At 38.6% G+C, this 22,768-nt stretch overlaps 1 protein-coding gene across 3 annotated transcripts in view; it reads left to right on the plus strand.

Moving 5' to 3' along the window:
• Window positions 1–22,768, plus strand: part of Fmnl2 (formin-like 2) — a 292,443-nt gene that overhangs the window by 191,773 nt on the left and 77,902 nt on the right. For all 3 annotated transcript variants that reach the window (XM_013030168.1, XM_013030184.1, XM_013030175.1), the window contains exons 3-6: window positions 2,105–2,185; window positions 7,687–7,763; window positions 18,132–18,215; window positions 21,916–22,068. In XM_013030168.1, coding sequence (XP_012885622.1) covers window positions 2,105–2,185; window positions 7,687–7,763; window positions 18,132–18,215; window positions 21,916–22,068 — 395 coding nt within the window. The remainder of the gene's footprint in view (window positions 1–2,104; window positions 2,186–7,686; window positions 7,764–18,131; window positions 18,216–21,915; window positions 22,069–22,768) is intronic.

The raw sequence follows: 22,768 nt of genomic DNA on the forward strand, positions 1-22,768 counted from the left end.
CTTTGGGCTCTTTAAATTCTATGGGGAATGATTAAAAAACCCAGAGCAATTGCTATTATCCATCCTAACATACTTCCTGGAGAAAATTAATCACATGGAGATTAATGACAGCAGGGAGTGGTGATGTTTGTGCTATGCTATTAGAGATATTTTGTGAAGAACTTCGTACTTTAAAAACCTATTTTGGGTTGTATATTAGTTTGCATTGAATAATTTAAGGGTACTGTTTTTTTCAAATAAGGTTTTTATTGTGAAAATACTGTACAGAGGAGATACAATTACATGAGCAAGGTAATGAGTACATTTCTTATCAAGCATTGTTGCCTCCTCCTTTGTTTTTCCCCTACCATCCCTTCCCTCCCACCTCCACAACTGCACTCCCCTCCAGGGGTATTGTTTCATCCTTAAGAGTAAAATTTCTATCCAACATAAATAAAGTTTAGGACTTACTAAATTACTACTCGTGTATTCTGTGGCGCATCATTGTGAGGACTTAGTTATAGAAAACAGTGTAGGTTGTGACACAGTTCTGGAAGTGAGGATAATGGAGGACTACCATACAAGACAGCATTTGGTTTCAGTGAAAAGTCTAAAATTCTGATAGAAGAAAAAGTATTCATTTAAATAAAATGCCTAAAATCTACCCAAACAGTCTTTTAAAATGAATTTATTCTAGCCAGCCACTGGTGGCTCACACCTGTAATCCTAGCTATTCAGGAGGCTGAGAGCTGAGGATGTGGTTCATAGCCAGCCTAGGCAGGAAAATAACCAGTGAAAAGCCCGAAGAAGTAGAGATTTGACAGATGTGGTAGAGATTAGCTTTGAATGATAAAAGCTAATGGACAGCAACCAGGACCATAGTTCTAGCCCTTGTACTGGCCATTCTGTTATATTCCTCCTAAATATTGTCTAAATAGGTTGGTGAGTTAGCTACAGAATTTATAACTCAACATGAACCCTTGGTGTATATGTGTGTGTTGTTGGTCGTGGGACTTGAACTCTAGGCCTGGGCTCTGTCCCTCAGCTCTTCAGCTCAAGGCTAGTGCTCTACCACTTGAGCCACAGTGCCACTTCTGGTTTTCTGGTGGTTTATTGGAGATAAGAGTTTCACAGATGTTCCTTCACCGGCTGGATTTGAACTGTGATCCTCAGATCTCAGCCTCCTGAGTAGCCAGGATTACAGGAATGAGCCATCAGTACCCTGTTCAACAGGAACTCTTTTACAAAGTGAACAAGCAACTTTGACTTTTAGGAAAATACTTGGAGCCCTGAATTGTTTGTACTTTTTTTTAAATCCCTTGGTATAGGCTGTTTTTTGTTTGTTTGTTGTTTTTGTCGGTTGTGGGGCTTGAACTCTGGGCCTGGGCGCTGTCCTTCAGCTCTTCAGCTCAAAGCAAGCACTCTACCACTTGAGTTACAGCACCACTTCCTTGTTTTGTTTTTTTAAACAGATAGATGTGTGTGTATAAAGCTCTAGCCTTTATTTTTACTTTCTTAGAAATATACTAGCAAGTGATTTCAATGAAAAAAATGCCTAAAGTCACAATAGTGAATGCTAATCATATTTTTAAAAGTAGAGTTTATTAAATTTAGTCAGGTCAACAGTACACTTGAATGTGTACATTTGAAGAAACTCCTGAGTCATTAGCCAAATTTTGTTTTGAAGGAACAAATAAGACTCTTTTGTAGTGAACATAGTGTAAAAGAAAATAACCACAATTTCTTAGCAAATTCTGACAGATCAGATTTTAAGATTTGAAGCAAATAGTGCATTGCCCACCTCAGAATTTGTTGTTTTATTCATGCTTTTAGAAAGTTAGAGATGTGTGATGTTTGTTATAACAGAAAAAAAACACAGTGTAAGTTGCAATAGATTTTACAAAGTTCAATCACTGGAAATATATTAATAAAAATATATTAATATATTAATTAAAAAAATAGTTGGTCCTGTGGCTTGAACTCAGGGCCTGGGCATTCATTGTCCCTGAGCTGTTTCTGCTCAAGGCTTGCCCTCTACCACTGGTCAATCGAATTCCTCTGTCCACATGTCTGTGTTGTACCTTTTCTTCTTCCTATTGTTTATTTTCTTTTGTGCTTCCTGCAGGAACGATTCCAGGTGAAGAATCCCCCCCATACATACATCCAAAAGCTCAAAGGCTATCTGGATCCAGCAGTTACCCGGAAGGTAAGGTGGATGTGTTTCTGCTCTTTATTGTTGCTTCCTTGAGACTTTATTTCCTTTGCACTACAGCTACTAGAGATCTAAGAAAACAACCCTTGAAGACTGACAACAGAAAAAGTGCAAAAAATAAAAGATGTATTTAAAAATACCTCCTACATAGGAGTTACTAACCTTTGATGGTTATTGGCTTACTGCTATTTCCAGTTACACAGGGTAGTGAATTCAGTTCCGAGGTGTTTTTGACCTCTAGAAAGCAGACTTTGCATGAAAGACTTATCTTTCATGACTTGGTGCATTTCCAGAGCCCTTGAATATTGCCAGGGCTTTGTCATCCCAGCTGTACACTCACATCCGGTGGTGTTTCTTCTAGCAGGCTTCCCTGGCCCCAGTACCTGCCCTTGGCCTCAAGAAGGTAAGGAGAGAATAGTGGATTCCATTCTCAACTCTCCTTTTACAAACAAGCCCTGCTTTGTGTAGCCACACAATTGGTTTGAGCTGATGCTTTGTAGTAAAGCATGCAGTCTGGCACAGCCCTGTAGGCCTGGGTCAGCCCTGGGGTTCTTAGGGCAGAGCTGTCCTTGTTCAGGATGGTAAAAGGGCTCTTCAACAGTTAACATTTTTTTCCCCCTTGACCTTCTACAACTCTGGTTTCAAGTCTCCAGTGCAAATTTCTCAAGCTGAATTCCTTCAGTTGTTTCTGTTTCTCTGACTCAAGAGAAAAGGAAGTCAGATTTTGCTTTGTTGTTATTCTTTGCAAGGCCCTTGGAAATGGAGAGAAAAATGAGCGAGGGGGTAACAAGCTTGACAAGGGATGTTCTCACTACCTTACATATGTAAATGTAATCCCTCTGTACATCACCTTGACCATAAAATTTCCCAAAACTGTTGGTATGTGTGGTAGGGAGGGCATCCTCTAAATCACAAAAATAAAGAATGACCTGGGGGTGGGAGATCTCCCTTTTTCTCATCTACTCAAACCCTAACTCATCTACAGTCCCCAAAGAGTTAAGCACAGGAAACTGTTTATCATTTCCTTGTGGAAGTTTCTAGGACTTTTGTCCTGTGGTTCATACACAGTCAAGGGGGGAGAAAAATCTAGAAGTGAGGGTGATAAGGGAGTATAGATCTCTCTGTCTCCCATGCCAATCCTCAAATGTCACATCGTTTCTTGTATTGACAAATGTCTCTGCTAAAGTACTTGATATATGTCCCTCCAAAATATAACACACACCTTTTTATTTTCTTATGATTTTCTCAAATATGTCTCCTTCCTATGAATAGAGCAATCTTGATCTCCTCAGTTGGGGGAGTTACTTGCTCCCCAACCATACCTGCACCCCAACAAAGCAGGTGCTATTCCTACAGTATTTTTTCAGGGGCAGAAAGCAGATTCTATTTTACAGTAGAATTTTTCTAAATATTTTCAGGAATTCCCCATATTTGTTACCTCTAGATCTGGATGGCTTAGACCCCTAGTACTAGGCCCATACATTTATCCTGAACTGATTATGGTGGAAACTCGCTTTTATACACATAATGCACGTTCATGCAGAGTATATTCTACTCCAGAACTGTTCCCTCCATTTTTTCACATTTGGAAAAGAAAGCAAAAAATATACCAACTCCCAAAGGATGCTTCCTTCGCTCCCTGTGGGAGCCCACAAGGGGACATGCTTAGAAGGCAAGATGAGCTTCCTCCTTCTAATCAGTTACTGCTGGTTCAAGATAAACAAAGAAAAACAACCAAGCATTTCTCAGAAATGTTTGCTCCCTTACAAGTAAACCTCATAAAGAGAGCACTACCAAAAGTGGCTTTTGAGGCCTTGTTTCTGACATCTCTGCCCTGAACTGTGTGTGTGTTCACCTGACTGGTTTTGTTGGGTCCATGCTTCATCTTTCAAAATCATCATTCTGCTCAGAGAAAGATAAAGTGGATGTTGGCTTGACCACCTCTGCTCTAGTTAAGTCCACCTCTGTTAGTTTCATTTCTGCTAGGAGCTGGTACTTAGAAAGGCCACCTAGCATAATGTAATACTTAAATCCCAGAAAAAAGGGATTCATTTGGGATAAGACATGGTTTGCAGTTAAAATGAGGTTAAAATTCTCAGCTGTAGTATAATGCACTTTTGGAGGATGGGGGATGGATTTCAAATCAGGGCTTTAAATTTTAGCCAGACAATCTAGGCTAGGCTGAGCAGCCTTCTTTTAACTGTGGCTGGAGTCCTTGAATATTTCATCCATTAATCTTTTGTTCAAATTGAATAGAAGATACTTAATTTTGTCTTTAAAAATTGTAGGCTTATTCTGTTTAGATTTTCTTCTAAATAGCTTTAAATGGAACCCTCTAGGGCAGGAAAGGAAGAGCCCAAATTAGATATCTCTGAGACCAGAACTCTCAACCAGCATCCTCATTTAATACCAGGAGGTTATTAGTCTGTGCTTTGGGGGAGGGTGTGTTCATGTCTGGCATGGAGAAAGGCTATGCAGACTATAAAGAAAGCAATCTGGTCCTTTGCTGGCACTGTTGTTTTCAAATCAGATCTATTGTGTGGCTCAAGCTGGGCTCAGCTGCTGCTTCCCTCATTGCTGGACCAGTGAGGGAAGGGAGAGAAGGCTGCTGGTGGGTCCTACTTGGCTCCTCGCTTGTCCCTGAAGGCACATGATTTCTCGTTGCAGTGTTTTAAAGAATTCTGGGTTCAGTTTAGAAGTGCTTATATGTTAAGAGAATTGGATTTCAAGGCATCTCTGCAGTCTGGATTCTGAAATTTTGGCAATTCCTAAAATGATTGTGTGTATCCTAAAATAATGAATAGTAGCTGTTGTTATTATTAGCTCAATGTTTTTGTGTATGTCTTGTTAAGATATATCTACATTGGCCTGTCCTATCTGTCTGTCTACCATCTATCTGTCTATCTACATCTAATCTACCCACCTACCTGTTTATTCATCATTCTGTCTGACCATCTATCCATTTGTCTACCTTAATCTATACTGTAGTCCTTTACTCAGTTTCCTTTTATGCTGTGTTATGTTCTCAGTATTATGTAGGTGCCCTGTGACAAATTTTAGGCAGGACCTTGTCCTGAGGAAGCATAGGCAGAGTTAGATGCCGAGAAAGATGGCAGGGAACCAATCAGAAGCAAAAGTGTCCTTAATTCACAACTTGGAGCACTGAGTTATTTTCTGCAGGCCACTTGTCTGAACAGCCTGAAACTTAGGATTTGGATATGGGAATAACTGCTGTGGAGCAGCCAGCACACCTGGAAATGGCTGTCTCAGCCATAGGATCACAGAGTAGACTTTCATTTTAAATTTAGAATACAATGTGTCCTTGGCTTCTTTCTCTTTCCATCTGTATCCAAGCTAGAGAACAACCCACCATTGACTCTTTACTACTCTTTATTTTTCTTCTTGGCTTGTCAGTCTTGGGGCTTGAATTCAGGGCCGAGGTGCTGTCCCTGAGCTTTTGTTCTCAAGGCTAGCACTCTACCGCTTCTTCACTTCTGGCTTTTTTTTTCCTGTATTTTTTTAAAGTAAGTTTTTTATTGTGAAAATACTGTACAGAGGGATTACAGTTACACGAGTACTTCTGGCTTTTTGATGGTAATTGGAGATAAAGAGTCTTTCGGACTTTACTGCTGGCTTTGAACTATGATCCCAGTTTTAGCCTTCTGAGTAGATTAACATGCGTAATCCCTGGCCTCCATTTCTAATTTTTTTAAGACAAGAAATGAAACAGTGAGAGAACTTGTTAGCCCATATTTCCACCTCATTTCCCGCCCCCCCCAATACCAAATACTGTCTGTGCTTAGACTTCTTGTTGAATTGAATAAATTCTGGGCTTGGATGTTTGTTCAAACTATCTATGACCATGCCATTTCTTAGGCTTCTTCTCTCCTTAACCCCCCTCCCTCTCTTCCTTCTCCCCTTCCCCCCTCCTTATCCATCCCCTCTCCCTTCACTCCTCAGCAAACCTCACCCCTCCCCCACTTACAAGGAGAATGTCTCTTTTCCCCCTCATTGCATGGCGGGTATTTTTATTAACCATATTACACTTTATCTAGATTCTAAAAATTTTTGAGTTCATTTTAGGGTGCTTTGGGAATGGCAGTTGTGGAAAACTGAGAAAGCAAAGAACTTCCAGAAGAGAAGGGGACAGGGTGACAAGAACTGCCATGCTGAGCAGTTTCTAGGTCTAGCCTCCATTTGGCCAGACACTCCATATACATTATAGCATTCTATTAACCTTAAATTGTGAAATCCTTATTTCCAATCTTTTTGCATTCCTTCTTGTCCTTGGATGTCTTTCTCTGAAGCACCATTGTCCTCAGCTGGAGCTGCATTACTCTTGTCACTGCACTTGGTAGCCATGGAGGACAAAGGTCCCATCCTCAGCTTTTTTCTGGTGAACAATGCAACATCACAGCCGCTCAGGTAGCACAGGTAGCATGGACTTCTCAGCAGACATGACATATTGAGTTTTCTTCCTTCAGAATAGCCTGAAACTGTGATCACTATAAAGGAAGATTTCCATAGGAAAATGTGCTCTGGAGAATGATACACAATGGTGATTACTTAGAGTCAAGAGGGTGTGTATGTGTGTATACATGTATATATATGTATATGTATATATACACACATATGTATGTATATAACATAATATTTACTAGAAGAGAAGGATTCATAGAAGAAAGACCTGGGGAAGCCCTGGAAGCTCAGGTGGGATTTTAATAGGCAGGATAACAAGAAAGGGTATGTGTGCAATACTCCAGAAGAGCATCTTTCCAAGGAAGCTCCAATTGGCAGAACTGAGTCTGAATGTTTATTTTTGCTACATGTTAAGTGGAGCAGAAAAGAATCAATATAGCAGACTTGAGACTGCTATCCTTAGAAAGGCCTCTCTGTGAGGTTGGCCCTTGGATGGCATCTGTAGTCTAAGAATGGCTCACTGTAACTAGACTGTTTATGAAAATAGCCTGGTTTATACTGAGCACCTGTTTTCCTGTTGGGAGTCTGGAGTGTTGGCATGAGTAAGGCAGAATTTGCCTGTGAGACTAACTACCAGTGAAATCCTTGGACACTAAGTCTCTAATGAACTTCATTCTGTTGTCATTTGTGACTCCACAGGGACGAGGGTACTTAGAAGATTGCACCTGGTCTGGTGCACTTCATTCCACATACCTTTTCCCTTTGATTACTTATTGTTTTGCTTTTGTGTATTGCAGCCATGAGTATGACTGTACTTTTTATCTCATTTTAGAGACACATTTAAACTGGAGTGTTTTGGGTCCCTAAACCAAAGAAACGTTTTAAATATGTGGGGTAGGGAAAACCACATGACATAAGTAATTCTCTATTCCTTTCTCAAAAGTTACTGGTTAATGGTGTTTTGTTGCTTTGCAAAACAAAAAAGTGAAAAAAACTTGTTTCATAACTAAAGATCTTTTAAATTTGTTAAAAGCTGCAGTTGTAGCAGGTACTAAAGTATATTTGTTGAATTATAGAAATTCAGAAGGCGTGTTCAAGAATCTACACAAGTGCTAAGAGAACTGGAAATTTCTTTAAGAACCAACCATATTGGGTAAGTATGCCTCTTTAACATCTTAGCTGTAATGCTTTACAACTTGTTTGAAGTTGCTGAATCATGTATATCCAAACAATTGGGCTTCTTTATTGTTTAGTATAAGTTCAAAGGCAAGTTCAGATGGTTGGAATGTTGATAGTCACATTTCTCATTGTGTGAGAAATCAATAGAGATCAAGACATAATTAATTTGGAGGTAATTATAACAATTCTGTATTTCTTTGTTTGGATGCTGTACATTAGGAAATTTCCTAATAAGTCCTTGGTTGTGTGTGTGTATATGTGTGTGTGTGTGTGTGTGTGTGTGTGTGTGTGTGTGTGAGAGAGAGAGAGAGAGAGAGAGAGAGAGAGAGAGCCAGTTACCTGGCAACTCAGGAACCCTCAAGAGTTTGTACACTGAGGTCCTAGAAAAGTCTCTTTATGTTGTCACTGTAGTTCTTCAAGCTAAGTTAAGTTGAAGCTGCTTTGTCCCCCTTTCCTCAGTTTCTTAGAGTTTCTGGCTAGAAGGGGATGGAAAGTGGAATGATGTCACTTGACCCTTTTCATTGCAAGCAGACTTCTTCTGAGTCTCTTTCACACATGTCAAAATCTCATGAAGTGTAAATCCACCTTGAGAATACAATTCAGGGACTCTTCACTAAACATTTCTGAGGTTCTTTCATGTAACAACAGACTTTTCTTTGCCTCAGGCAAGTACAGCTTTATTGCATTCCCCTTATTACCTGTATGGCATAGTGCAGAGTACCTTAATATAAAATGGTTCATCTCTAAGGCAGTATGATAGCAATATTGTACTCTGTTGCCTTAGTTCTATCCAAACTGTTTAACATTGGACAAATATTTAACTCCTCTAGACTTTTTCGTTTCATGTTTCAGTGATAGGCTTTTATATCCTAGACACTTTTCTCCTGATATTCTTTGCAGTTCTATTGAAAATGGAATTATATATTCACAAGTACCCTTAGTTTTGTAGAATATCCTGTAAGATAGTTATATTGCATAATAATTAGTTTACCTCTCTTTTAAATTATGATTGATAAAGCCAGTCAAATGGTTAATTTTCAGTTATTTTAGAATAACCTATTTAAAATTGTAGACATAGTAGTATGACTTACAGCTGAGAGAACTTGGGTGAGAATGTTAATTTCCTATATGATAACTTGGTAGGTTTATCACCTTGAGAACAAAGCCTTCAGAAAATTAAGTGCTTCTGGTCTTTGTTCCCCAAAAATGGACTACAGAAAAATTAATCATAGGATTATGGCTATAGAAGTAGAAGAAAAATTAAGGCTTGTTTAAACCTTCATTTTACAAATGAAATGAATTAAGGACCAGAGAATGTGAGGGGTCCAACAAGTGTAAGGTCCAGGTGCATTGGCTCAAAATACTTTCTTTTTTTTTTTTTTCTGAATTGCTTACTCTGGCAGCTCTTTTTGTGAAAGGAATTAAGATAATCAGGGTTCTGGGATCAAAGTAGTGAGCCTTGTCTATTAAGGGCAAAGGTCATATAGCTAAATATAGTTGGGCATCTACTTAAGAAATTGAAATGCTTTGTGATATGTATGAGCCAAGAACTAGATTCCATTTGGTATGGCCCAACTCTGTTCCTTAGCACTCTTTGGGCTGAAAGTGGTGGAATGAGTTGCAACTAACATTTGTACAACTTGTCAAAAAGCATTTCATCAAGCATTGCTGAAATAATGTGAAATTGACCATCAAATACCAAAACAGGATGATCATTTTCAATACAAAGTTGGCTGAACAGAGGAATCCTGGTTGGGTTGAAGCCAGTGCAATCTGTAAGCAATTGGAGTGATTTGTTGTATAGGATACTTTGGGAGTGCTGAAAGGTTTTTCTTTCATCTTCAGCAGCTGAATTTTCCCTTGCCCACCACACCTATATGTGAAATACTCTGAAAGCTTTGGCCTTAGCAGCAGAAAAAAATTCACGGAAAGGTATCTAATGGTACTCAATCAATTACTGGCATAAATTACCTGGAGTGAATCCATACCAGAAATTTTATTTGAAAATTTTCAATTTAAATTTTATGATAAAGATAATATACAGAGAGGTTATAGTTACATAAGTAGAGTAATGAGTACATTTCTTTTTTGAACAGTGTTACCCTCTCCCTTATTTTCTCCCACTCATTCCCCACCTCCCTACCCCCCAAGTTGTAAAGTTCATCTCCAACATAGTGTCTAGTGAGTATCACTGTTGAGTTGGTTCACCCTTTGTCCCACCATTTCTGGGATTCCCCTTCCCTTCCCCAAATCAGATAAACTTATATACAAGACAAAGGGTACAGAAATAAAGAACAGGGGCAACAGGGAATTAAACCGAAGGGGGAAAAAGAAAGAAAAAATACGTAACTGCAAATAGTACAATGAAAATTAACATCTTGTTTCCAATTCTTGAAGTTCATTTTGATAAGCACCATTTTATATGAATACCAGAAAAATTTTGAAGTGTCTTATCCTACCCTGAAAACTTAAACTGAAATCAACATTTTTTTCCCCCTAAATGTCATCTAACTTTATTTAGCTTGATCCTTTCTGGTTGGAAAATGTGCACGATTACTTAATGATAAAAAGAACCGATTAATACCATGAGAAGTTCTTGGATGTTGTACAAGGGTCCCCATAAGTTCTACTGTCCTTTTAGTAAGATAATAGAAAGGCAATTGGGTGCCCATTTGTCTATAGAAAGAGATCTTGATTTAGACATTTCCTGTTGCCCTGTTAGCTTTTTAGTTATATAAGGTCTGCACTTATCATGTGATCAAAGTTAACGTCTCATCTTTAGGAAGAATAGGACCTGATCATAGGAATGTTCTAATGAGTAAATGGGAGAACTAATATACAATTTGGTGTACAGTACCCAATATAATCAATATATTTTATTTTGGTTGTTGCAAATAAGATTCATAATAATACCTATAGCTGGACGCCAGTGGCTCACACCTGTAATTCTAGCTACTCAGGAGTTGGAGATCTGAGGATTACAGTTCAAAGCCAGCCCGGGCAGGAAAAGTTTATGAGATTCTTATCTCCAATAAACCACCAGAAAACTGGAAGTGGTACTGTGGCTCAAGTGGTAGCGAGCTTGCCTTGAGCTGAAGAGCTGAGGGACAGCTCTCAGGCCCAGAGTTCAAGCCCCATGACACACCAAAAAAAAAAAAACCAACAACTATAATAATTGAATATCTGATGCTATTCAACAGTAGTTTATAAAGTATTCCTAAAGAATTCTAGAAGAGGTGTTTCTTTCTCTACTTAAAATAACCCTAACACCCAGGAGATTGCAAAGATTATGAGTTCTAAAAATAAAAGGAATAATTACACAAAAAAATCTGTTTGTCCTAAAAAATGTTATTTTTGTCACAGGCTTGCATTTTAAGGTTAGAGTCTTGGGCTTTATGGGGATAATATTCTGAGCTACAGCTTTGTCAAGCAGAGAGTCTGTTCTGAGTTTTGATATAAGCCTCACATTTTATTAATGGAACAGTGTTCTGAGAAAGAAAATTAATTTTCTTTGAGCCAAATTGAAGTAAGACTTGGGGAAGGAATAATCCCATTCACACACCATCAGGAACTGTAACAATGGAGAAGAATTGGATTATGACTCATCCAAGTGCCTGAAATTACTTGCAATAACCTTGAAACGAACCAAGAACTATTAGCACACCTTGGAGAGCAGTATAAATAGGCAGATGTCGTGATGCTTTAGATGTCAGGACAATAGCACTCAAGTGTTGCTTAAGGTGAGTTGGATAGAGTTACTGGCTTTTGTCTGTGGTTCTGAGGTATAGGTGATCTCTCTGGCAGGTCATTTATTTTAGTAAAACTGCCTATAATGATGGAAAATTACTTTTCATCTTGAGTGCAAGGTCACAGAAGTTCTGAAAGATGCTCATTTCACTTTATCTTCTCTGTAGTTGAGAGTGCAGGCATGAAATTGCAAAAGGAATGTGGTAAATTGGCCAGGTGATTAGGAGGATTATAAGAAAGGGAAGGACAGAGGAACTGCTTTCCTGCTGGACTGGAAGTTTCTTTGTAAATCAGTGTCTGGGTTAGGCAGAAAGAACAAAGATAGGAGAGTGGCTAGTATTGTCTATGAGATGCATATAGCTAGTGGCTTGTAGCTGCTTGGGAGGCTGAGATTGGGAGGATCTTGGTTCTAGGCCATCCTGAGAAGACAATCCAAGAGACTCCATCTCCCAAGAGAGAAGCTGATTTCAGTGGCACATGTTCATAATCTCTGCAACAGCAGGAAGCAGAAACATAGGTGGAGTACAGCTCCACCTTGTGTACCTGGGCAAAAAGTAAGACCCGATCTCAACAATAATGAATGTGAAATAGGGCTCTAGGTATGGCTGAAGTGATAAAATACTAGCCTCTCAAGCACAAAGCACCGATTCCAAACCCCATACAAAAAAACACCATAAATAAAACGAAGATGTAGAAATCAGGTGTCTTTGTTTTCAGTCAACTTTGCATTTAATTTATCATTCCTATATGGTAAATATTTGAAACCATCAAGATCATAATCATTTTTTGTAACACATTAAGCAATGTGTTAGGTACTTTAGATTATTTTATGGCACTTTAGTATTATTATATGCCAATTTATTTTAATTTTAATTTTTTGTGAACATACTGTACAGAGGGGTTACAATTACATAGGCAAGATAATGAGTACATTTCTTATCAAGCATTGCAGCCTCCTCCTTTGTTTATCCTTCACATCCCTTCCCAGCCCCCCTCCCCGCCCCGCACCAAAGCTGTAAAGTTCTTTTTTGACATAACAAATTGTACATCTCATTGTTGCAATGGGTCCATCTGTACCCCTATTTAAATGGCTTGTTTTTCCCCTTCCCCTCCACAAATTATACCGACATCAAATGCAGTGAAAGCAGGGGTTATACTGTGGGGGAGGGACATACAAAGCAACAAAGAAATTATCTTATAAATGTGTTAGAAACAAATGCATGAAAGAAAAAAAACATTTAAGTACATATCTAAGGGTTCATTTTCCTAATATCACATTATCTGACCTTTTCTGCTTGACTCATACATATACTAGATATTGCAAATAAGGGAAACCATGGGACCTATGTTTCTTTGGGCTTGTATGCCAAAATATTTTTATTATTGCTATTTATTGCTGAAGTATTGTTTTACAAATGAGACCATTAAAGGTCACTATTAAGTATCTTACTTGGCTTCATGATGTTTAGAAGCAGAGACATTTAAACCTAGAGTGGCTTTTTTTTAAACTTTTTTTTTTCTTGTCTTTTTTGGTATTGGGGAGAGAACCCAGGACATTGCACTTTTTAGGCAAGTGCTTTGCCACTGAGCTACATCCCAGCCCCTAGAGTTTCTTAAATCTAAAACCTGTTACTTGTATCAACAGCTTTATGAATTTGTAGAAACTGCCATTTGTAACTTTCTGTGCTTGGTATAAGTCCATTGTGCTGCCTTACACCTTCCATGGCTCTTTTTACCTGTGAAACTGGCTACATGATTTCTTAACCTCAGGTATTGATTATTATAAGACAGTATTTCACTTATCCTATTTTATTGTATTTTTAAAAATTATATTTGTTAATATTCAGTCTCATGAATAATATACTTTTAAGTATTGGAAAACTACCACATAGGTATTTAATATAGGTTATCTAAAATGCTTATTTTTGCTCCAAATGTCAAATATTATCACTGATAGCAATTTTTTCCATTTTTTCTAAGATGTATTTTTGGAGAAATGTCTTTCAAATACCAAAATTATTTCATCATAGTTCACAGGTCATTTTTACAGGTAAACTGGCATTTCAGGAAAAAGAAACTGGTTAGTTCAGCTTGTAACTCAAACAACTGCCCAAATGCTTTTCTTAAAACAACCATGATAGTTTGGTGTGCAGTAGAAGTACCTTTGCAAGCTTCCTGTTTTGTCATACAATCAAGAAAATGGGTGGTCTTAGGATCAAGTGTTAATAAAATCAGTGATTTTTATTGTTATGCAAAGGATTTTCTTAAATGTGTCTGGGTCCCTCTCCTCTTTTCCTGATTGTACAAAGTGAAAAATGCAACAAAGGCCTGTGTTCTATGGGGACACTTTCTTTTTTACACCAGGAATATCAGCTTCATCAGATTAAAAACAAGGAATGTGCTGGTCACTGGTGCCTCATCCCTGTAATCCTACCTATTCAGGAATCAAGATCTGAGGATCTTGATTCTAAGACATCTTGGGCAGAAATGTCATGTGACTCTTATCTCTAGTGAGCCACAAAATAGTCAGAAGTGGAGCTGTGGCTAAAGTGGTAAAAGCCCAGTGACAGTGTCGAGGCCCTGAGTTCAAGAACTAGGACTGGCACAAAGGAGAACAAAAACAAATTATACCTCCCTCCTGCCCCAACTTACAATTATTAATATATTTAAGAAAATAATGTTACACTCACAACTGCCCTGGGAAGGTTTTGGGGATTCCTAGTGGTGAATTATTGGATATGCTTAGAAATCACTGCAATGTCTCCTAACAGATTTGGTGACCAAAGTTGAATTTGGCTGGTGCTTATCTTTCTTTTGTTCTCTATGATAATCCAGCAACCTCTCTGCAAAGTAAACCAGCAAAGAGAATTCATTAATTCTCCTGTGCATTTTCTGGTCATTTTTCTTTCTTTCTTTCTTTTTTTTCCTTCATTGTTGGTGGGTCTTGAACTCTGTGCCTTGGCGCTGTCCCTCAGCTCTTCAGCTCAAGGCAAGTGCTCTGCCACTTGACCCACAACACCACTTCTGGTTTTCTGGTGGTTAATTGGAGATAAGAATCTCATGGATGTTCCTGTGCTGGCTGGCTATGAACTGTGATCCTCAGATCTCACCCTCCTGAGTAGCTAGGATTACAGGCGTGAGCCACTGGCTCCCGGCCTGGTCATTTTTCTTTATCATGGAAACTAAAACCAGAAGGGTTCCTTGAAATTTAATTTTCCATGCAAGAATAACTAGCTTCTAAAACTAGGGATGGCAAGGAAAGCAAAACTTTGAAACAAAACTTTGAGTGGCCTGTAGTACAACAGGGACTACTAGTATTTGTTCCTAAGACCCTTCTTTAGATACAGTTTTTCAGCGTTACTCTTCATTATTTCTGTCCCTTCTGTCTTCTAAATAACTGATTTGAAATTTTCTTAAATTCAAGTTTGTAACATATGGTGATTACATTTGAATCTGTGAGGTACTTGGGAAGTAATATGTGCTGCCAAAGTTAGAAATAATTCTGTTTTTCAAACCTGTAATCACCCAATTTGAGACTGATTGCTTCTTGGCAACGTATAAAAAATTCTGTGTAGGGTATGCAGAGATGAAAATTGAAATAATTTATTCCAGGATCCCTAAATACACAATAAAGTTATTGTATGATCAAGTACATAAGTCTGCAAAATGAAGCATTCATAATCTTTTAATGTCTTCAGATTCAAAGTATTGCTTTAAAAGTTGTCCCTTTTTGACTTAGAATTTTTTCCTTACTCTTCTCTTTTAATGGAAGTTTACTCTTTCAGTTCTGTTCTCTTCCATGAAGAATAGCCCAAGCAGAGAAGGAGTTGTGACTAAGAGCTGGGGAGAGTTAGGACTGACCTTTTCTTCTCATTTATATCCTCATTATTGAATTGATCAAGAGGCTGTAGCAGCCAATCCTGAAGGATTTATGTCTCATTTGTCTTATATTATGTAGGAGGACCATAAAATGCCCAGGGAACATCTTGTAGCTTAGAAAAAGAAGTTCCCTTCAGTGCATGAAATCAACCCAGAGGCAAGGCATATTATGTGCCAGCTATATTTTAGGACTGAAAAAGCAGTCCTGTGTTTGACTTTGAAAATTATCTTTAAGGAACTTTCATTCAAAGACAGCAAGTTCTGATGGGCCATTGGTAAGGATGTTGAAGTAAAGTGAAATAAACCAATTAATCTTTATTCTTGCATGAATATATGTGTGTGTTGTATCAGAGATTTGCTTTGGTTTTTGGCCATTTTCTGTGTGCATACATGCACTCTCGTGTGTGTGTGTGTGTGTGTGTGTGTGTGTGTGTGTGTTTTCCATATCTGGGTCATTTGCTTCCTATACTGTTTGTGAGATAGAGATGCTGCCAGCTATGAGAGTGCCCTGAAGAATCTGTATTCTCTGAATGCAGACTTTGCAGAAGAAGCTTCAATGGCTATTTTTCTCTTCTAAGTTAGTAGACATCTGCACTGGAAAATGTGAAATTGAGACCATTCCGGGGGAAAAAAATGGATCTTTGTGGTTATTTTTCATATTAGCAAGATCCCCATCTTCAAGAGGCATTTTTACACTGCGTAGTCATAGCTCATTGTCCAGATTAGTGGAAAAGCATAAGCATGACTTAGGGTCCTGATTTAAAGAGTAGTAGCCATCCAATCTTGATAGTGAGCTCTTGGCTTTCTTAGGTCTTCTGCCAGTTATAAAAATGAAAGACCTTCTATTTCTAAACTTCCTATTTACCATCATTTAAAAACGTTCTGTCTCTCAATCATCATTTAAAAACATTCTGTCTCCTAAGACTAAGAGCATAGGGAATAATTAAAATAAGGTATATAGAAGCGGATATTGTAAGGTCATGTGTGTGGTTGTTTGGCAAACTTCAGCCTTGACCAGCAAACAACTTGTTTGTTGTGTTTGGGTCTCATAGCAAAGCCACTTTGTGAGACCAAACAGATGGTGTTCTCCTTGCCAGTGTTGCCACTCTAGGATCTTTACAAGTGTTACATGCTTGCACACAGCTGTTTTACATGCATATGTCTGATGGGAACTCTGTCTAGGATATACTTTAGGGGAAAGGACAAGATGTCTAATTTCCCACCTTGTCTCCTGGAAGTACTTATCCACCTTAGTTTACTCAGGACATGGCAGGCTAGAAGAAAGATGGAGCTTGCTTGAAGATAAAACAAAAATTAAGCAACAACAACAGCAACACACCACCACTCTTCCCACACAACCCAAATAAAAGAAAGCAGACACTGAGCACACCACATCTTTTCTTTGCTGAAGACATAGATCTCCACGGTTGCTTATCCTCAGGACACATGGTATAGGATTATTTTCTTTTTTAGGTTGTTATTGGGGCTTGGGCTCAGGGCCTGGGTGCTGTCCTCCACCTTTTTTGTTCAAGGCTAGTGCTCTGTCATTTGAGCCACAGCTCCACTTCTGGCTTTTTGATGCCTCCTAATTGGTGTTAAGAGTCTCACTGACTTTCTGCCCAGACTGGCTTTGAACTGAGATCCTCAGATCTCAGCTTCCTTAGTAGCTAGGGTTAGAGGCAAGAGCTTCTGCACCTGGACTGCTTTCATCGTAATAGCCAGCAAAACTGGCTTCCCTAGTAGCTGCCCTACCCATGGCCCATCAACTTTTTTTTGCCATGGTGTTCATGGAGGAAAGTTACCTCTCTGGAATGCATTTGACAGACCAGTGCCCTCTAGTGTCATTTCAGTGACATCAGCTTACCTCTTATTAATTGGTGGTGTTTCATTCCAAGTAAAAGTTTTGCCAGGTACCACACATTTTTTTGAAGATGAAGTCCCCCAGAGGAAATCTGTAAAATGGGGTGATGGGTGTTTACACTCAGCCTCTAAAGAAGCTTCTTTGGCTACCCGTGTATCATAGTTGTTCTGAAGATCAAATAAAAACATGCAGCTATTAAGCACCATTCTAATACAAATTGGTATAATTTTTTTAAATGAATTTTTAACCATTGTTTGTCACATGTTGGCCTTGTTGATGGTCTGCGGTGCCGGCAGCCTTTAAAAAGGTTTTAGCATTCATGGAAAAAATTAAGCAAATCATTATCCTTATTGAATTTCCAGAAGCCCATAACCACTGGCCTCTCATTGGCTGGTTTAGTGGTTTCTTCAGCTGAGTGTGCCAAGGAGTTGAGCATGGATTTGGAGTCATGCCTAGATTTCAGTGGCTACAGCATCATTTCCTCAGTCTGCCTCATTCTCTGTGTAGCCTGAGCGCTCACAGCAAGCAGGCTATGAACTAGTTGTGGTAGAAAAAGTATATCTAGAGTGTTACTTTTTAAAGGAACTGTTTTATAGGTTATCTTAAGTCTCCAGAGGAGTAAAAATACAAAGGTGACACATGTGCACTCTTTTCTCCTTATTCTTGCATGTTGAAGTGTTGTGGTTTCCTACCATCTCTCAAAGCCCTACCTCAGGTGAAATAGTCCAACTTCTCTGTATTTCCTTTCAGCCACTGAATGTTTCCGGTGGAAAACTACAATTTTCCACTGTGTCCTTTCCATGGCAGAACATGTGATCAGTGTCTCCAATTATTATTATTGTTTTTCTTCCACAGATGGGTCAGAGAATTTTTGAATGAAGAAAACAAAGGCCTTGATGTTCTAGTGGAATATCTGTCATTTGCTCAATATGCAGTAACGTAAGTAAAGCTTGGCTTGCTTGCATTTGGATTTCACATGGTCATAGAAGATACAGCACTGTGGTAAAATTCTGCACTGCAAGCAGATGTGAGGGGTTTAAGGCGATTTGTTTCTGTTTTTGTTAAAAAAAACAAATCACATAATTTAGGTTAGAAATGCATTTAGGGAAGAAATGAAACAAAAGAGTGAAAATCACTTTGGGGGTGAAGTAGAACTCCCATCAATCTTTAGGAACTCTTTTTTTAATAGAAAAAGTATCTTGGGGGTCAAACCTAGGCTCTTCTTCATACTAGACAAGTGCTCTGTCACTGAGCTAAATCCCCAAAGAAATACTTTCTTGAGGGCTTAAGTTTCACATCTTTGTAGGATAGAACATTCTAGCAGTTACTGAGAGTGCAGGATAAAAAAGACTGAATGCCTTTAATTAAAAAAAATTGTATTTAAGTTTGAGGTATTGAAGGATTGGACTCAGGACCTTGGACATGCTAATTAAGCACATACTCTATTAATGAACACATTCCTGCTCCATCTTTTAACTTAATTAAAAAAATTTTTTTTAAGTACTAGAGTTTGAATTTAGAGCCTCACATTCACATGGTTGCTTGCTTATTAGCTTAGTGCCTTGAATTATGTCTCCATGTCTCGAACCCTGCTCTTTGCTGGTTTTTTGTTTGTTTGTTCTTGCTTTTTTGTTTGTTTTAAAGAGATAGGAACTTCTTGCCTGGGTTGACTTTGAATCACCATCCTATATGTCTCAGCTTCCTGAGTATCTAAGATTACAAGCACAAGCCACTGCTGCCCAGCTACTATGCTTCTACTTTAAAAATAATACAGCTATGGGCTGGGAAGGTGGCTCAGTGGTAGAGCGCTTGCCTTGCATGCTCAAGGCCCTGGGTTTGATTCCTCAGCACCACATAAGCAAAAAAAAAAAAACCAAAAATGGCGCTGTGGCTCAAGTGGTAGAGCGCTAGCCTTGAGCTGAAGAGCTGAGGGACAGCGCCCAGGCCCAGGTTCAGGCCCTACGACCGGACCCCCCCCCCCCAAAAAAAATAATACAGCTATGTTGTAGATCAGTGGTAGACCAAACACTTGCTTGGCATACATGATGCCCATGGTTCAATCCCTAGTACTGAGACAAAGAAAAATAAAAGTTGCTTGTATGTGTATGTGTGTATACATACTGTATGTATATGTGTATAATTGCATTGACAAGGTTTGCAGACATAGATAGTGACATAGTGGCCCTGGAGTAAAGAATAAAATTGCCTTTTCCTTTATGTGTATTAGTATTATTTTGATTTCTTGCCCATAAGTTGAAGTGGGGGAAAATACTGAAACAGAGTAGGAAAATTAAAACTTAACTTTGTTTTTGTTGTTTCATAAAATCCAATTTTCTTAGCTTCTAATATATTTACAAAAGGACTGGAAAGTGTACATTTGAAAAGTGAGCCATTCTCTTTTCTACATTTTGCCCTTCAATTAGCAACACTCCAATATCTACAGATAGTGTTTTGTACATGCTGACTGAAGCAGTAATACTGTGCTTTTATTTTCACTCAACAATGCTTGTGCCCAGATGGCAGGAGAGTTTTTTTTTCCTTATCCTCTACTCTTCCTTTTAAAAGGAGTCACTTGTTTTTGTCTCACTCCAAAACAGTCCTAAGACCTAAACAGATATTATAATCCCTATTACTTGTGAGGAGAAAACTCTTATTATTCTTGCTTTATAGATTCAGAAACTAAACTGTTAACTGAAATTGGCTTGATGGGTTTCTGTTTTGATATTTCTCATGTATTGCATGAAACATATTAAAAGTAAAGCCCAGTGGACAAGTTCATATCTCCTTGAGAAATTGTCCTCTCAAATACAGTCATAGGTTTTAGAGCATGTTCTATAATGGATATTTTTTGCCTATCTCCATTATGTCAAAGCTCATGAATCTCTCTGATGCGTCATCTTATATGACAAAATAGAATAATAATCTCTGTTGCATATTGTAAAATCTAAGGTAATGTTTATGGAACAGGGAAGACTAAGGATAACTAGGAACAATGCACGAGAAAAGAATGTTTGCTGCAGTCAATGCTTTCCCTACATGAAACTGGGATTACATTGTACTAGTGGAGAAAGATTAAGGTACTCTATGGAAATTCTAGTAGTCTACTGCAAAGTAAATAGATCAGAACTCAGTTCTTCTCTCCTAATCTTGAGCCTTTGGTTTTCTTTGCTTGTGGCATTAGCTTTTAATTAAGCCCTTATTTGCTTTACTTTTGATCAAACTGGATAAGAAATTTCATGGAGACATATAATTTATCTTTTTATTTTAAAGCTAAGGGGCCTTTTTGTTTTTTAATACTGTTCCTTGACGTGTACCAATTTCCCAACCTATGGATGTGAGACATTAGGCTCAGCTCGTGTCTAAGAACTAAGGGTGTGTTCACTAAGGTGGGTGTGTTCACTAAGGTGGGTGTGTCCTGTTTCTACTGGGCACAGATGGGGATGAGCTGAGAAGAATGCATGCATTCTAGATGGCTGAATGTGTCAGGGTTGCAGAGAGACCTAGTGAGTGTGCTGGTGCCATGAGTGATCTTGGTACCATCAACTTCTCTTCCCCAATTTCAATTATAGCCTTCTATTTGGAGTATTTCAAGTTTTCTTCTATACTAAGTTCTGCCTCTTTGTCATCTGCATTGCATCTTGCATCAAAAGTCATGAGGAAATTGCCTGTGGCTAGACCTTTGTATTGTCTTTGGATTGGCCTCTTCTCTCTGATTAGATTTTAACAGATAGAATAGAGTGCATTATGTGCTTTTCTGGGGTGATGTATTTTATTTTAGCAGAAAAGCCATAGATAGTTTTCAGTATACATTATTTTTTTCTTCAAGACCTTCTAAAATCTGGCAAAGGATATTAGTTATTGATACTATCTGTTTATTCTGCTGTCTGAGCAGGTGTTGCCTGGTGGATTTATGGGTATAAACCATTGATACAAAGTTTTTTTTTTTCTTTGAGAAAGCAGAATTACTGGTTTTGTGTAGGAGTTTGGGGGTATATATAGGGCCTTCTTAGTTAAAAACTTGGTTCCTAAAACTATACCAGAATGAGCACTGTAACTTGCCATTTATTCTAAAGTGGTTAACATGAGTAATAACCTCGAAAAATGTCAGAGAAACAGCAGTCTTACTTAAAGAGCACCACATTGGGGAGAGATTCCAAAATCAAAGCAAGTCCATAACTACACTAGTAATGTATCACATATGGTTGGAAAAGTGTACTTGCCAACACACTAGAAGAAAATGCTCAGTGAAAATTGATGGGTAGGAATAAATTAGTATATGCTGAACATATTAACTTGTTAAAGCAAAATGAAGGTAGCCATAAGATTTTCCCCCCCTTCCAACATAGCAATGTTAGTAATTGGTAAGCTAGCAAGCCTCACAGGAAAAATACAAATAATAGAACACTACTTTTTGCTGTTGTTCCATAATTCTTTTGCCAGCTTATGTATTTGTCATTCGGTGCTTGAAAGCCCACACTGAGACCATAGTAATTCTTTTATATTTCTTTTTTAGTTTTGTCTGCAAACTCTTCCCATATCAAGGTGAAGATGTGTTCTTGTAACTGTATCTTATATACCTCTGTGTCTGTGTGTGACAGTCAGATTTTAAGTCTTCAGTGGTATTCTCCTGTTGTTTTAGTTTTGACTTCGAAAGTGTGGAAAGTACAGTAGAGAATTCGGTGGACAAATCAAAGCCCTGGAGTAGATCCATTGAGGACCTGCACAGAGGGAGCAACCTGCCCTCACCAGTGGGCAACAGTGTTTCCCGCTCTGGAAGGCATTCCGTGCTGCGGTAAGTGCCTTTGGTCAGGAGGCTGCTTTGGTGAGGTTTCCTGGCACTGCAGGATTGTCCCTTCTGCTAGTTCCAGGCGGTGTCAATGCCTCTTGCCACACACTTTCAGGACTCTGAAAGAATGTTTCCCATAAGCAGTATTCTATAGATTTAAAGAGCTTTCTAGAAGCACAGTACATTGATTTTTACAGGTGGTGAAAAATTCTGCAGACTCATGCCTCAGGGTAGGCTTAAGCAGGTAAGTTTGGGAAACTGGGTTGATGTTGGCATTGTGATGTGTTGGTGTTTCCAGTGTAGGGGCAGCACCTTGAGCCCAATTGCCCTTCATACCCTTTTACTTTCCGTTCTTTCTCTTCGGGTAGCTCAGTTATGTGTGTGTATAGATGCAGAATGCTGAGCTGGGTGCCGGTGGCTCACGCTTATAATCCTAGCTACTCAGGAGGGTGAGATCTGAAGATTATGGCTCAAAGCCAGCCCAGGCAGGAAAGTCTGTGAGACTCATATCTCCAATAAACCACCAGAAAACTGGAAGTGGTGCTATGGCTCAAGTGGTAGAGTGCTAGCCTTGAGCTGAAGAGCTGAGGAACAGTGCCCAGGCCCAGAGTTCAAGCCCCATGACCGACCTAAAAAAAAAAAAAGATGCAGAATGCTTCAGTGATAATTTTTTAATTACTATGATATCTTTAGTTAGTGTTATTTT

Source organism: Dipodomys ordii, unplaced genomic scaffold (assembly GCF_000151885.1).
Source record: "Dipodomys ordii isolate 6190 unplaced genomic scaffold, Dord_2.0 Scaffold5, whole genome shotgun sequence".
NCBI lineage: Eukaryota > Metazoa > Chordata > Mammalia > Rodentia > Heteromyidae > Dipodomys > Dipodomys ordii.